Source organism: Fundulus heteroclitus, chromosome 7 (assembly GCF_011125445.2).
Source record: "Fundulus heteroclitus isolate FHET01 chromosome 7, MU-UCD_Fhet_4.1, whole genome shotgun sequence".
Lineage (NCBI taxonomy): Eukaryota > Metazoa > Chordata > Actinopteri > Cyprinodontiformes > Fundulidae > Fundulus > Fundulus heteroclitus.
Genome location: NC_046367.1, coordinates 24,800,239 through 24,816,857, shown reverse-complemented (window position 1 = coordinate 24,816,857; position 16,619 = coordinate 24,800,239). Strand labels below are relative to the sequence as shown.

The following is a 16,619-nucleotide window of genomic DNA, read 5'->3' as shown; positions in this document are numbered from 1 at the left end:
GGACCCCCATGAGGGATAAAGTGGGTCAGAAAATGGATGGATTGTGAGCCCAATGTGGATAACAGCCCTACCACCTCTGTGCATTGATGTCCTGGGGTGAAACATGTATTACTGTGAAAAAGCATTTCTTCCATGGTAGACTTCTTCAATTGTTTTTTTTTAAACCACACCTAATACTCTACATCCTGAGTAGGAATGAACTGTGATTAATCAAGTGGTTTGGGAAGTTGACTTTAATTACTGCCAGAGTTCTGGTCCATCAAATCACTTAGACGGCACCTGTCTCAGACAATGGAGTAGGTCTAAAGATCTGAGAAAGTAACTCATTATATCCTGATCTAAAGAACAGATGAGAAACAAAGTGTTTTACACCTGTCAGTCTGGTACCAAAGCCATTTCTAAGGGTTTGGATTTTTTGCGAACACCGAAAGCCATTATGCACAAAAGGACAAAACATGGAACAGCGGTAAACATTCCCATAAGTGGGTTGCCTAACAAAAGTGCATCGAGGACTCATCCAGTAGGTCACAAAACAACCCAGAACAATAATTAAAGCACTCAAGAACTCACTTGCTTGGATTAAGTTCGGGGTTTATAGTCCAACAATAAGCAAAGATTGGGCAAAATAGCCAGTGGGACTGTTCCAGAACCAGAACCACTGCTAACCAAAAACAAAATGTGAGACAGAAATGTCTGTCTCACATTTGCCAAAAAAGCATTTAACTGATCCCTAAGACTTTTGTGAAAATATTCTGTGGACTGACAGACAAAGTTGAAACTTTCTGTACAGCATCTGTCCTGCTACATCTGGTGTAAAGGTAACACAAGGTCTCAGAAGAAGACCATCATGCCCACAACCTCAGGACCTGGACCACTTGCTGTAATTGATGGAACCATAACTTCTAGTTTGTGACCTTAACCTGAAGACAGTTTGCGTTTCTGGATGTGGCAGGACAATAATCCAAAACACAGCAGCAAGTCCACCTCTTTCGAAAAGCTGTGACTTTAAAACATTTGTTCATGCTTACACTGGGGATGTCCAGATCAGGATTCATGTTTTTTTACTCCCACTATGATCAGTCAACTAAGAATAGATATTTTCCCATATCTGGTTCTAGACCGATGCCTTGTTAAACTCAAAGCCATAGATTTGGTTTTGCTGAAAACCTGCGAGCTTTAAAGTGCCGTACTGGCCCTTCACCACTTCACACCCCATTTTGGACAAATGCATTGCAGATTCACTTTCACCCCTTCCTACCTACATTTTGCTTAAATGTACTTATGCAACTGTTTATTTTATTTTGTGGTTAAGTATTTTCATAAATTACGAATACAAAAACATCAAGCATAAAAATTCCCAATTGTAAATTAGTCTCTTAAAACTTGGTAAAACTCTCTATTTTCGTTTGTTTTGGTTCTGATTCCCATGTGAATTAGTCGGCTCATATGAAAAATGACCAAAATAACTCTAATGTCCTGCTAATGGAAATTACTCATTAGTGACATACAAGAAGATCTGCTTGCAGTACACTATGATTAAAAAATGCAAAAGTACTTTACAGTCACTGGTCAAAGTGATGGGAGACTAAAGAAACGCAGGTATGAAATATGAAAGAAATGAAATAACTGCAGGATTCAGCAAAACTCAATGTCCTTCTCCTGACGATTTCATTCCGAGCGGGCTAGGCTAATGCTAGCATGTTTACTCTCAGTTTTGATATGACTTCTTGGTAATTTTGATTGTGACATTTCAATGCAGTTTCTAATACTTGTGCATTGACAAAAGAAGTTTATGAAACTATGTTTTCCATTAGCACTTCCATTTGAAAGTCACAAAAATAAAAGACAAGCTCTGCTCAGCACTCTTTTGCACTGACAGCTGTCTGAAAACAAATCAGGTCACACGACACAGAGAGACAGGAAGCTGCAGTAGCTCATGCAGTCTTTGGACGGAGCAAAATACACCTAGATTTGTAGGAAAAAAAAACCCAGATTTCTTAGATCTTTAGATCAACAAAACAATGTTGTTTTGCAAGTCATGGTCATGTTAAAAGAGCATGATTGTTTAAAGATAACGCTGTAAGTTGTTTCTACAGGGCTTGCTATGGATGTGGACATTACCACAAGCATTAAGAACTGAGTTTAGTCAGGGGCTCCAATACCTATGAGTTAAAAAGGCTGTGATTGGGAAATCTCATACTTCTGTCATTGAGGCATTGCAGCTGTTCTTATTTCTTCGGGTGTTCTACAATATATTGAACTCAGTAAAAATTGTTTACAAGCAAGATAATCCTTGTGAAGCAGCTTAAAGGTGTGAGAAAGCCACACTTGTGACCAATTCCTTAATTTTCCTTACCTCTTTGTTTTTGCTCACTCATGATATACTTTAGATTTCAACTGCTGGTCGGCTCACCAGTTGTTTGGGAAAATCTGGGCAGTGAAGCAAGCGGAGATTCGATTTAAGAGATGCTTTTGATTGTACATAAATTAGTTATTCTACGTTGTGTTTAATGTGCAATGAAAGCTGATGCTCAAAGCTATTCTCTCCATCCATTCACGATCTCAGGGACCTCTAGTCAAAAACATAAAGCCACCGGAGTGGAAACAGTCTAAACACCAATAATACCTCCAAAGACATTCAAACACTTCCAGTGACTATCAAAATCAATGCAGTGTGGATTTTCTTTTTGTTTACCATATCATTTTACAGAGTAAAACTAAGGCAGTAGTCAAATGAAAACAATGTATGAACAGCACATACAAATTTAAGACACTAAAAGGCTCTCCAAGACTAAAAGACTGCGGCATTTTCTTCAAGAAACAAAGCTCTCATATGAGACAAAACACGTAGATGCAGAACGCAGAATAACGGTGAAGAACAAAGAGAGTCCTAAGATGTACAATTGGTTCTGATAAAACATCTCGTCTGTTGCGGCATTCCTGTCCGACGAGGTCTCACCAACGCACCACCTGGCTCGTATAATCCTCAGTGGTGGCGGGCAAGTCGTTTTCAGTTTCCTTCTCAAAGACTCGCCCTTTGTGTTTGGACGGCCACGGCCTGCCCTGCTCCCTCTGCTCCCTCAGCCAGCGTCTCTCCTCGCGCCTCTTCAAGCGCACCTCCTGGTGCTCCCTCTGCCGGGTGTACTGGAACCGCTGGAGGAACAGGTCCTTCGCGTACTCGTACAGCTGGACGTCCAGGAAGTTGAGCTCCTCGATGCGCCGGCGCACGCTCTCGCTCAGGTCCACGTTGGCCGCCCGCGTGCTGTTGATCTGCGTGAAGGCGGCGATGAAGCGCAGGCTGAACGTCCGCTCAAACAGGTACTGCGTCTTGCGCTGGAACTCAGTCAGGCCGTAGAAGGCCATGTTCTTCAGGTTGCTCATGGCGCTGCTCAGGAGGACGTGGTTGCGCTGGCTCTCGTTCATCGAGGACATGTTGTAGCAGCCCACCAGGCTCAGGTCGGCCAGCATGCGCACCTGCCGGTTGTTGGCCAGGTTCGACGGGCAGTTCATGAACTCTTTCAGGGTGACACCGGACCAGTCGTCGCCGCTGTAGCAGGTGGGCAGCTCGTCCTGGGTGGGCGAGCGTCCATCGCACATATGGAGAGCCGTCTTCCACGTGGCTCCTCTCTGCACGTGCTTCCACTCGCTCAGGTAGCGGGAGACCGGGTCTCGCAGCATGGTGATGTAGTAGAAGTTCCTGCAGCCAAAACAAACACAGTTAGAGGGCTGTGAGTGCATCACAATCACAGAGAGCCGCCCCGCTTTGTGCTGACAGATGGTGAGTTTTGTCTCCATATGAAACTTCCAAGGTTGAATGCTAATTGGAAAACTCAAAATCTCTCTAATTAGATGATTATAGCTGGTGTCTACATGGTGCCCTTGGAAATTGACCCAAGCTCTGAATTTACCAAAAACAGTTTTTATTCCACACATTGCTCCAACCTGCCAGCACAGGGAGTAATTGCACATCAAGGCATAGTTGTAATGCATGACCACAGAGGAAAGTGAGAAAAACTGACCCAACTACATCCCAAACATTGTTAAAATTTAATGAGGCCTCAGCTTTTGTGCCACAGATCCACAGCACATTTAACTGAGAACTCTATCTAAAGTAACCCCATCACATTATAAAGGAGGTGTCTATTTACCTTAAATGATCAAATATACCTGACCCCCAGTATAAAGTTATCAAAGTCATCAGGATAAAATCACCTGGAGAAAACATTTCATAATTCCTAAGGATTTAATATGTCAATCTAAAAGGTTTCCTCCATTTATACTATCTACTGTCTCTGGCATTCATGTGACCACAACGTGAAGGCTGAGTAGGTAAACCTACATCTCTAAAGACCCACGGCTCCAGCAGCTTACATGTATTTGACCTCACGGTGCGGAAGATGCGGAGGAGCTTAAAGCGCTCGACTCCCCATCAGTCAGAACACAAGAAGCTTTTCAAACATGAGGTCAGATGTCACAAAATCTGAGTGGGGGAAAATGGCTGCCATCTATTACCACCCCACCCGGCTCCCTAACCCCGGCAGTTTCCAAAACAAAAGGAATCAAAACTGACGAGAAATGTTCCCTGCGAAATGACAAAATGTGAAGTTTGGCTGTGTTTTTACATCTTTTTGATTATTTAAAAAAAATCTTGTGTTAATTTACGTGAATATACATTTGGACAATAAAACTGTTTCCAGGAGTTGCTGCAGACAACAAGAGTATAAATGAACTTATGGCAGTGAACACAGCGTTCAGTCTTTTGACACATTATCTTTCCTAGTCCATAACTGGACATATGAGACACTTTTACAAAATAACTTTTGAGGTACTTTCTGAAAGCCAATATTATTAAAACTTCCTTAGCAGCTCAAGAAAATACAATCTGCTAAAATCTATGTAACCCTGCAATTGCCACATGGAAAAAGATTGATAAAAGTGACACAAGAAATCCCAAATGTGAATTATTGCCTCATTCCCTCATCAGTAAAGATCCATTTTTACTTTTCTATCCTTCACTAACTAGCTTCGCATGACAGTGAGAGAGAGAGCAGGACTTTCAGCATATAACAGGAAGGCTGAACAGAGTACAGCAAACTTGCTCTTTTTTAAGTTTTAAAACATTTTATATGATGTATATTGAGTGGAAATGTTGGCAGCATTAAATGAATGTCAGAGTTCAGGTACCTAAGAATTTACAGTCCCAACAACACAAGAGAAAAAGAATGCTGTTTTAGTTCTGCTAACCTTACTAACCTTGATAATCACTAATTTAAGATGCTATAGCTAGCTCAAGTCAGTTTTTGCTTTAAAATTTTTAGAAAAAAGTTTTAGAAGTGGAAAGGCTTACTCTTATACGCACGCATTGTGTAATCCCCTCTGATGCCAAAATAATTAATAAAATGAAGACTAATAATTTTCTTTTTTTATAAAAGTTGTTTAGCTGTCACAAGATAAGACAGAATTGGCTTAAATTGGCTTTGGGAATTGATTTTAGCTACAAAAGGCTGAGCATAGCCCCTCTAATCTCTGAAAAAGCACAACAACGTACACTGCATTTGTATGTGCGCTTATGAAAACTAATCGTCCTTTGCTACAGTTTTACTTGTTAAGTGTGTTTTCTGCTATATTATATGTCAGCCACCACAAGGAGACTGAACATTTGTTCTTTCATTTTTGTGTTTTTTTCTCAGAATGGACAAATTACAGCTTGGCTCCTAAAATCACCTCCTTCAAAAACATGTGAGCAGCTGCACTCAGGAAGAAGACGGCTTCGCTCTAGCCCGGTTTGCCAAGGTCAACGGTTCCATATTTTCCGTGTTAAACTGTAAATGTTTGGATATGAGGCGTTTGTGTTGAAAACCCACAACGGTTTTCTACAGGTTTTTTGGGATATTTTCTTTTTCTCTGGAATGCTGTTTTACTGCATATTGTTTCAGACTTAAGAGTGACTTTTACCTGGGGCAGCACACATGCTCTCTCATTAAAAGTGGGGAAAAAAAGCACAAACATCTAATTCAAACCACGTTAAAAAAAAAAAGCCATTTTGGTGCTCCGGGATGACATCTACGTTCAACATCTCTCACACAGGAACTCTGAAGTCCACAGGTACATTCTGACACGAAACAAAGCCCGGACAGACGATGGCTACATGAAGCTCTCCCAAGATGATGTCTGACGTGCGTGCGTGTGTCGTGTGAATATTTAATGACAGGCGCACCCCTGGAGAGCGGTGCGAGTCGGTAAAGTGGAGTGCTGCGCTGAGATTTCCCTCTGACTCTAAAGTTGCTCTCGGAGCACCGTCAGAGCTTTTGATGCAGGCAACATCAATGCACTCACACCCAACACTGAACATTTTGGAAATTAAGCTCTCCGTCGTTTGTTCTCGGGGTATAAACTCACATCGGTGCCACGTTGAAGTTAGTTTCTGATCATGTATTAGACAGCTTTTCCTACTCCTAAGTGTAACTTACATGATTTTCTTACTTTTCCAAGAGCTTTGTTGACAGTATAAAACTGTTCATCGCTAGTTGTCTTAAACAGGAGATCAAAAAACACATTGTAAACTTGACAAGATGGTGCCAAAAGGAGCGCAACTGATAAAAAAATTAAATAAATAAAAAGTTTTCCCGTATGAATCAAACAAGAAGCTGCTATCTCAGCCCCTTGTAGGAGCAGCCACATCCTGGCACTTTGCTCCTGGAGTTGGTTCGCTGCGTATAAATCCTTGTTAAGCCGGGGTCGTAAACACAGGCGTTGTCTGAGAGCACTCCGCAGCCCAAAGGTCAGATGGTGAGCACCATCAGTGTCAGAATACATCAGGATCAGCGGATCTGCAACGCTGCCCCGTGGAACATTTCCCCGAATGACAGAGATAGCTGTTGCAGGAGGGGAGGGGGGGCAGGATCCTTTTACTCCTGGCCTGTGTTATCATCAACACCAACCCTACAGCCATTTACCACTCTCCACCAAACGTACAGCATGAAAGTTTACACTGGCCGTCTGCTTTCTAACAGGGAAAAAAAGGCAAAGCTGGCCTTGTTTAGCAGGGTTGTGTCAAGGCCACATCCCTTCTATAGGTTTTAGCAAACCTATTTTGTCAGCGCTGGAGTCTGGAACTAGCGCTGAACTCTGGTTAATCATGGATCAATAATGGATAGGAGGCACATCGCAGCTTATTCTGCCCCAGAACACTCATCTCTAAGCAGCAACACCAACAGCATTACTTCAGTGGAGCACAACTAAACAGGAGCCATTAAACAGGGATGGAAGATGAAGTGAAAAGTACGGATAAAAATGGAAACTAAAGCGAGACTGGGGAAGGGGATTCAGAGAGAGGAATGGCGAAATGTACTGAATCTCTGTCTGAATGTTCGTCTGGAATGGGAAAGGTTTCTTCAGCATTTGAAATGAACAGAGCAGACCCTTAGGTAGGGATATTCTTCGATGTTTTCCGCTCACCAGAACAACCTGCAACCTGCCTTAAATTTGCAACAAGGATTTAAAAACGGAATCTACCGCAAATGATAGATGCGGGCATGTCTGATGTGGCAAAAAGTAGGGAACCATGTTTTTTTGTGACAACAATTATACACTGTTTCTCTATTTTTAAAGTTCAAGTTAAGCATTACTGATCCAGGGTCCAATACAGGACAAAGAAATTGCACTAAGATGGAAAACATAAAAATGAAGATTAAAATTAATAAGTAAAAATATAACAAACAAAAAAAAGATTCCAGGGATTGCATGACACATGAATAACTTATTTACACATCCAGTCAACGGGGAGTTGGGGAGCCAGCTCTCGACTGGTTTGATGTAGGAACATAATTAGACAGCGAGCTGTACGGGGGCAACTTTTAACTGATTTTCTCTACAAAATAATCATCTGGGTTTGGCTTGTTTGGACATGCTGGATATCTGTGTAGGTTTCTCAGTGTCAGTGCCAAAACACTGCAGCACCTTTTGTTTTCCACACCTGATCTTATCAGCTTAACATTTTTCACTTCATCTAACCTCAAAACATGTCAGGAATGGGAATTATGAATAAAATCTAAGACCAGACAGAAGCACAGTGATATATATCTATTTCATTCTGTCTTCTGTTTCCTTTGCTGTCTTACGCTTGTACATAAATTTACCCCTCTTAGCATCCCCCACGCGTTCTGCTTGTGGCTGCTTCTTCAGTTAAACACATCCTCAGAAATCATTTCAGCACATCCCAAAAAAAACACAACGATGACCCATAAACCAGGTTTATTCCAACAAAACTGGGTGAAAAAGAGAAGTGCCGTCTAATTACCTGTAATTAGCTCCAGTGACACCATTTCAGCCCACTGCTTCTCTGTGATTACAGGCTGCTGAAAGCAAAGTATACTTTCAGCCAGGGGCTCCTGGTGTTTTGAAGTCTCTGAACTGAATTTAAGACGGTCGTGGCATGTGTTATTTTATTGCAGGTGCCCGAGGGTGCACTGAGAAAAAGAAACAAAACAATATATACATGTAAACTGGACAAAAAGCTGTTCTAAGTGAAGTCTAGAACAAGCTGAAGGAAACAAGTACCGTAAAGACAAACCCCGTCTGAGAACAATGGCTGATGCTGGTTTATGGTGTGAAGGCACACACAGCAATTGCCTCCATCCAGGTTTGAAGTAGTTGTTTTAAAAAAAAAAAGAAAAAAAAAAGGAAAAAAAAGAAGTAGTTGTTTTTGTAATCTGTGTAACCAGCTTTTTTTTTTCTTCTGTTTTCAGTAAACTGATTTATTCTCACAATGTGGCAGCCATGACCTGCATTTATTAAACTGTGGCAAAGTGAACGAGTGAACAAAAGAATAAAAGTCAGAAGAAATAATTTTTATATGCATATTCTCGCCTGACAAATGGCAATTATATGGTTGCATGGATTTTATATTTTGTTGAGTTGCAAGAGTCTGAAAAAAATAAACAAAACTATGTCACAATAAATGTGTTAAAAGGAAATTAAAAACTATTTCACATTGCAGCTCCAAGCCTACACTGTGTCAAATTCTGATAAGGGGAGCTTTGTTAATGGCCATTAATAATCTCTTATTAATATGTAATGAATTTTACTCACAATTCATCTTATCGATTAATAAGAAACAGCATTATAACCACACACCATTAACTAAATGCCAGCCTGGACCAGATATGGATGCATATAAAGGATGAAACATGAGCCGTGACTGTTGCTGTGAGCAGCAATACACAAAGTAAAACACTTTAATCAAATAATTGTAACCAAAAAGCACTTTTTGTGGAAAAAAAGTCCAAGAATTTATTTACAGTAAAATGTGCTTCTTTCTTACTTTTGGGATTACATTTAATCAGTGATGGTGCACATTAATAATAACAAAAATAGATAACTACTTTTGCTTATTTTCATTCTAATTTGATTAGCGTGTAAAGATAACTGCAGAGCATGGTCTTTAAAGTTTAGGAATCCCCAGAGAGCATTTGAAACCACATTTATTGGACGCTAGGTGGCGCTTAATAACCAACTCGAATTGACTTTCTGCATTTTGAACGTGAATGCCTCAGCATCATGCAAGTAGTGCAACCTGGAAAAGAAGAGCCAGCCGTTGAAAAATCCAACCCCGCTGATCTAGTTATAATGAAGAAAGCTCATTCCGCAAGACTCCATTAGTGTGGGAGGATAGCATTTTTAATGCATGATGCTGTTCCTTAAACTCAACATCAGCCTGACCGACGTTCATCTAACACAACAAAACACAATCACAAGATAGATGCGATAGATGTGGGTTGTTCCGCGGTCTAACAGGTCCTCTGATGCTTTTCAGATGTTGCAACCTAATCAAAAGGTGGAGAGTTGTTGTTTTTGCTTTTTTTTAGTGTAAATTTGCAGGCTCAATGTCAATTTGCCCATTTGCCAATTTATATAAATATTTCTTGTCCATACGTTGCCATCTTTGTCATTCTCATTTCCTTTGCATATCCATCAAGAAATGATTTCATACAGACAATATAAACCAGTGCATTTCAGTTTATTTCTCTTGTAAGTTTAACATTGTTGGTTAGAGAGACAAATAATCACAAAAAGTTTCTAAATGTCATGTATAATTTAATTGGAAGATTTTATGTTACACCCTACTTAAACGGGTCTCAGCTATGATCCCAGTTTGGATGTATTTCAGATAAAAGACAATCTTTCTATTTAAATCTTAAAATGAAGGGATCAAACAGTGGCAGGTGGCTTCTTGCATGCATGATTCATTAGCAGCTTGAACACGGGGAGCGGCGCTGACTGCTGCTGGGAGAGACTTTTGCACGAGGACTAGATCGCCTGTGAGTGCTGTGGGACGAGGCGGGGGCTCGTGGCATCACATGCTGCCAGTGGAGAAGAGTAAGAATGTCTCCCAAAGTCTAATAATTTAGACTTTGGGAGACTTGACAAAACTTGACAAACGTGTTGCGTTGTGCAAAAAGATCAATGAGAGGGATCTGAAATGTCACTAATTTTAGTGATGTTACTAATGCTTGAGTTCAAAGTAGTGGTCATCCATTTAATAAAGAATACTTTTGGTTCATATTATGGGGCAAAACCCTAACCCATTGTGCCTGGCCAAACCCACAATCAGAACCTGTTGCCTTTGATGAACGCATATTGTCCTCACTGGGCTGATTGTTTCTATTCAAGCTGTTTTTAGAGTGTAACACACATTTAAACACTTGTCCCCATAGCAACATAAATATGGGGTTCAAGGCCCAGCGTAAGGAAACTTTGATGCATGCAACAAGGACACCAGGATTGAACAGCTTGCCGACTGTGTCTGTCCTTCCTAAGTTACCCTTAGTGCTGGCTCAGTGTTCTCCGTCTTTGAAGAAATCATCACTATATGCTGGATGCTGTGCATCTGACTGATGAGGGAGTCTCATGCAGACCCTAAGTTGTTTCATGAGTGAGTCAGAGACTGATGGCAGCTGGCAGGCTGCTGATCGTGAGTGCTCAGGACAGCTGAAGCCCGGTTCCTCTCCAAATGAGACGCTGGCATTAAAATCAGACAGCCCATGTGTTCTGCTTAAAAAACAGGAGTGGGAACTAGAAAGAGAACGGAGCAAGTTTCCTGGTGTTGTAAGCAAGTCTGGGAGGTGTGGCCAAATCTGCAGAAAACTGATAAATTAAAGTAATTTCCATTAACGAGGTTTCAAGATAATTAGAAGGTGGTAAATTGTTTTTAAGAGTCCAGGTTTCAAGTGCTGTCAGGAATATTTCTATTTGTAGTATTGTTGTTTTTTTTTTTCATTTCTGGTAGTTCAATTTATGTTCTGTCCATTTAAAACATGCCTCTGTATTGCTCAGTGATTGACTGATACGAGGTGCACTCCATCTCACCACCCCGTGACTGCAGAGATTGGCTCCTGAATGGACTAAGCGGCAACAGAAAATGAATGGATGAAGGGATGTTGTAAAGCTTTCTTCAAACACATAAACAGGTAATGCTAAAAGCAGCAATACGTGTTCAAAGTCTCTGAAACTGCTTTATTAATAAAGAAGTGATAACTAAATTGAGTCAGGGTGGATTATCTCTTGTAGAAATGTGTACTTTCAAGACTTACAAAAAGATATGAAAAGATCTGTATATAAACTGTAAAAAGACACAGTTGAGGTGGCTTGGGCATCTGTTCAGGATGCCCCCAGGGCGCCTCCCTTTGGGGGGTTTTTCGGGCGCTTACCACTGAGAGGAGACCTCAGGGAAAACCCAGAACTTGCTGGAGGGACTATATTTCCCGTCTAGCCTGGGAATGCCTTGGGAGCCCCAAGAAGAGCTGGAGGATGTCACTGGGGAGATGGATGACTGGGTTTTTCCCCTGGATCTGTTGCCCCAGGGACCAGATCTCAAATAAGCACAAGGCAATGGATGGATGGATGGATGGATGGATGGATGGATGGATGGATGTGCAAAAAGACAGAACCCTTCCTTCAGTGACTGACATTAAATCTGAATAAACCTTTAGGTAAATTATGATGAGAGAGAGAGAGAGTGTTTTGGCTAATTTCCCGCTAACAGAACTAGTATAACCTAAGTCAGATTTGTACGCCGCTTCACCTGTTCACACTTGTTCTGCTTACTATGCTCTATGGGACTGAGGTCAGGAATGAGTTATTGGCACTAAAAACATAGACCTTGTTGTCCTTAACCCACTTTGTAATAATTCAGCAGTATGCTTAGGGATTGCGTCCCTTTGAAAGGCCCCTTTACTCTCAATTTTTAGCATCCTGCTTGATGTCTTAAGATGTTTCAATATGTCCACATAATGTTCTTTCCACATGGTGCCATCTATTTTGTGAAGGAGAACACCAGTCCCTCCTGCAATGTATAACAGCCCCACAACATACTGCTGACACCCCTGTGCCTCACAGCTGGGATGGTGCTCACAGGCTTACAAGCATTACCCTGTTTCCTTCAAATGTAGCAATGGCCATTATGGAAAATACTTTTAGTTTCATTGGACCACAGTGCATTAAGGTATTTGTCCTCCAGCACATTAGTTGAAGTGATGATTCGAGCACTGGTGATCTTTTAACAGCAAACTCTGTATACATATAGAATAAGGAGTGACAACTTCTTTTCAAGTTAAAAACATTTATTAACAGAATAAAATTAACATTCAGAGAACATCACTATATAATGCTGTATATAAAATCCTCCCTACAAGGCTAGTGAAACTTAACTAAACTACTAAGCAAAATGAAGATAAAAAGAAGCTAAACTAAGGAACTATGTACACACCAAAAATAAACAAAAGACAAAACAAAGTGATTGATCACCATCAGCAGCATCATCAGAATAATTCAGTGAATCCTGGTTCACAGCAGACCTGAGTCAAAGAACCAAAGTTCATCTTAAAGAACATGGAATGATCTTAAACTAGCTTTACTAATTCAGAACAACATTTGGTATGTGTTTCAACCCATTCACAATGCAAATCCTGAGTTAAACAAAACATTATTTGATTAAACAAAATTTTATCTGAGGATTTTCTCAGTAAAAATCATTAACTTTAAGGATGCTTGGTTTTATTAATGCTATTATACCTCTGGGAGGCTAGGGGTCGCTGTAGCGATTGGTCGCTATAATCGGTTAGTTCTAAAGTTATACAAAACACCTTTGAATATTAATACGGTAATAACACTCATAGCACTATCGAACAATGGTGGAGTGAAACGAAACAAACCTTATGCTTGAAACTTATCGTAGTTGTGCATCTGGGAAATTCCAGAAACTAATAGTATTTAGGCTAGCGGACATTTGGCGCTAGGTTCGGCTTTATTTTTGTCGTAATGAGTGCACCGGATAACACAAACATAAATATCCCATCAGTGTATAAGACTCTTGTGGAGATAACGTTTGTTATAACCACAAAAACACACTCAAATGACATCAGAAGTAACATGGCTTGAAGAATGCTAGCAGGAGCTACATCGTTTAGCTCCTTGTGTAAAAAAAAACAAAAAAAACAATGTAACTGCATCATACAAACCTTCCAAACAACCATTTAACTTTCAAAGTTAAATGGTTGGCCAAAGTAAGTTTGGTTCGCTTTTGGCCATCCAAGAGAGAGCACTGGTTCAGGGAAGCGTGGGTTCTTTCAGCAGCGGGCTATGGCTCTGCGGCTAGCCGAAATGTGGTCGGAACAGGGTAGGCGATTTCTGTCCAGATTCTGCTCTCAGCTTCGGAAGTGGGTCCTGTGCCGGCTTTTCGGCTTTGTCTAGAGTCCGCCGAGGAAGCAAAACAAAGCTGGTTCGGCATAGACGGATTCATTTATTTCGGCATCTGTTTAAGCAGAAGTGAGACAATAAACTTATCTTTGATTTAGCCGATAGATCTCCGAACCCAGTCGGGTCCTCCGCTCCGCAGAGGACGAGTTTCTCCCCAGCTTGTGTGTCTTTGAGCCCCATGAGGCTCACATGGCTCGCAGGGTTGGCTGGCTCCAGTCCCCCACTCTTTGAGAGCCCCAGGAAAAAGTGTGGAGAGACTGAGGGTGTTGTCTGTGGGAGCAAAGTTTTGTACCGCTGATCGCACCCTGCTGAGGGAGCAGGTCTTCGGTGCCTGTGAAAGTCCCAAACTTATTTTTCTTCCAATCCAATCTGATTTTATTTTTCTCATCATGGCTTTAATGGCGCAACACAAGGATGGGCCGTACTTTTGTAGATCCACTGTTTTCTTCCTCACATCCTGGTTGATTTCGCTCGGTGTTTCCAAGATACAATTTTAGAAAAAGCTGTGTGTTTGAGGTGTTTTCTTTAAATAGATTCACATGTTTGTCTTTTTTAATCCAAACTTTATGATTGGCCCGAGCAGAAGATTAAAAAGTCATGACATCATCTTGTGGGCAGGAGTATGTACAATTCCCAATTTGAAGAAAGTCACAAAAAGTCTCTAATAGCATTAGAGACTTTATTCTGGTAGTTAGAAAACAATTTTATAATCTCAATTTATCTAACTCAGTTAACTCTATATAAGAAAACATCCTTAAATGACAGAAAGTCATCCTTGAGGAAGGGCCATCTTCACTCAAGAGGCAAGAGAGAAGGAAGTGCTCTCCTTTAGACACAGCGCCCAAAATACATGAAGCATTCTACTAATTTAACACTTCGCTTGACTCCTGCCCTTTTCTCAATTCTGCTTGCTTTAAATGTTTTGCAGGCACCAGAGTTCCCTCCGGATCCATAACCTTTTCTTAAAGGTTGTCACATTAATCAGGCTGCTGATTTACCCATCAATAGCCCCCTTGTATCTGTTGTGTCTGTCTCTTGTTATGCAGTGTGTTGTCGCTCTCCGCTGCCTCCCAGTTGAAGGACTGAATTCATTATTTTCCTCATCTTGTCGGTGATTGCTTTCTTTCAGTAGGATGCAGGTAAATCACTGTGAAGATAAAAGCTGATGGGTCTTGAAGGCAACATATTGATAGTGTGATTTTTTTTTTTCTTTTTTACAATTTGGTTTGACACCTCTGTGTGCTCATACTGACAGTATTTGCTTAAAGACAGCATGGCTATTACAAAACATGCTTCCCGGGGGCTTAGGAATATTTTATATAACATCAATCATGTTGTTTTGGGAACTTATTAAGAAAATATGCAGTATAATACTATCTAATTGCAGTTTAAAATATCATTAAAAATCTAGATTGCATTTAATTTAAGGTGTACAATATGTGCATCCCCACATGGAGTAGACATGACAGTTCAAAATTAGCTTCATAAACTGCTTCCACCCTCATGTTTGCACTTTCACACGCATCACCATTAGGGAAATTAAACGGTCAAATATAAATTTGAGTAATTTTGCTTCTTGGTTGTTGAACTGTTTAATCTATACTCGATTGCAAAAGTATTGATAAACATTGACTTTTTCCCAGCTTTTCACATTTAACTTCAGTATATTTTAGATAATTTGAGATATCAAGCTATAGGTTGACACAAAGTACTGTAGCACATAACTCTGACACCCCTGGAAAGAATTCAATGTCACCAACTGCCTTTGAAACTCACTTATTGACAAATATATGTCTCCCCTTTATCAAAAAACATAAAGAGCATGGCACAGCTGCACTGACACGGACATCCTGTCTAACAGACCGGACAAGGAGGGCATTAGTAATCAGTGAAGCTGCCATGGGGCCCATGGTAACTCTGGATGAGCTGTAGAGATCCACAGCTCAGGTGGGAAGATGATCCATGGGTCAAATATAAATTTTTTGTTGCTTTCCTTTTAGACTGACAAGAAAAAAGCAATGAGAGGTTCTATCTAAATATTGCAACAAGGATATTTAGAGGAGACAGTAAGCATATACGATGTGCCCTGGATAGATGAGACCAAATAAAAGCCGCTATGTCTGATCGAACTGCACATAACATTACACTGCCACACCATTCTCTTGGTGAAACATGGTTTTGGCAGGATCGTGCATTGAGGATTCCTTTCTTCAGCAATTAAGCTGGTCAGGGGTTTTGGGTAGGTAAATGAGCTAAATAAAGGGCAAAGCTGGACAACACCCTGTTAGAGGTCACAAAGGGATTGAGACTAGAGTGGAGATTCACTTTCCAACAGGACTACAACTCTGAATACAGTCAGCCTTCACAGGCTTCACAAATTCAGATGATGGACCCAACAACTTTCACTTGGCAAGTCAAGTCAGGTTTGCTGTTTGTTTTAATGCAGAAGCACCATGTGGAATTTAGATTACCAGTTTTAAATTACCGATCCCAATCGTTACAAAAATAACATGATATAAAACAAATGATAAATCTGAATGTTGCAGTTTTTTTCTCTTTACAGCAAAATATATTTTCCTGTGCGGCCCAAAATACTTAGGTTTTCTGTCCATTGCTGGTTTGATACTGAAAAATTAAATTATTTTGCTCTTTAGAACAAGTCAGCAACATTAATCCAGACAGTGATTAAGTTTGACAACACAACAAAAGCATTTTACAGCAAAGGTTGTTCATCTCAGGACCCAAGGTTGGATCTTGTTAACAACTGTTCACATGTCCAAAGAGGCAGCTATCCTCTATTTGCTCTACAGGATCTGAGCAGGACACCTGATCAAAGAGCTCGTCAGCTCCACACAGTCTGCAAC

At 40.7% G+C, this 16,619-nt stretch overlaps 1 protein-coding gene across 1 annotated transcript in view; it reads right to left on the bottom strand.

Annotated features, from left to right (window-relative positions):
- Positions 1–1,251: 1,251 nt before the first annotated feature.
- Positions 1,252–16,619, bottom strand: part of hs6st3b (heparan sulfate 6-O-sulfotransferase 3b) — a 122,611-nt gene continuing 107,243 nt past the window's right edge. The window contains exon 2 of the mRNA XM_012873226.3: positions 1,252–3,697. Within this exon, the coding sequence (XP_012728680.2) occupies positions 2,956–3,697 (742 nt within the window). The 3' untranslated portion in view covers positions 1,252–2,955. The remainder of the gene's footprint in view (positions 3,698–16,619) is intronic.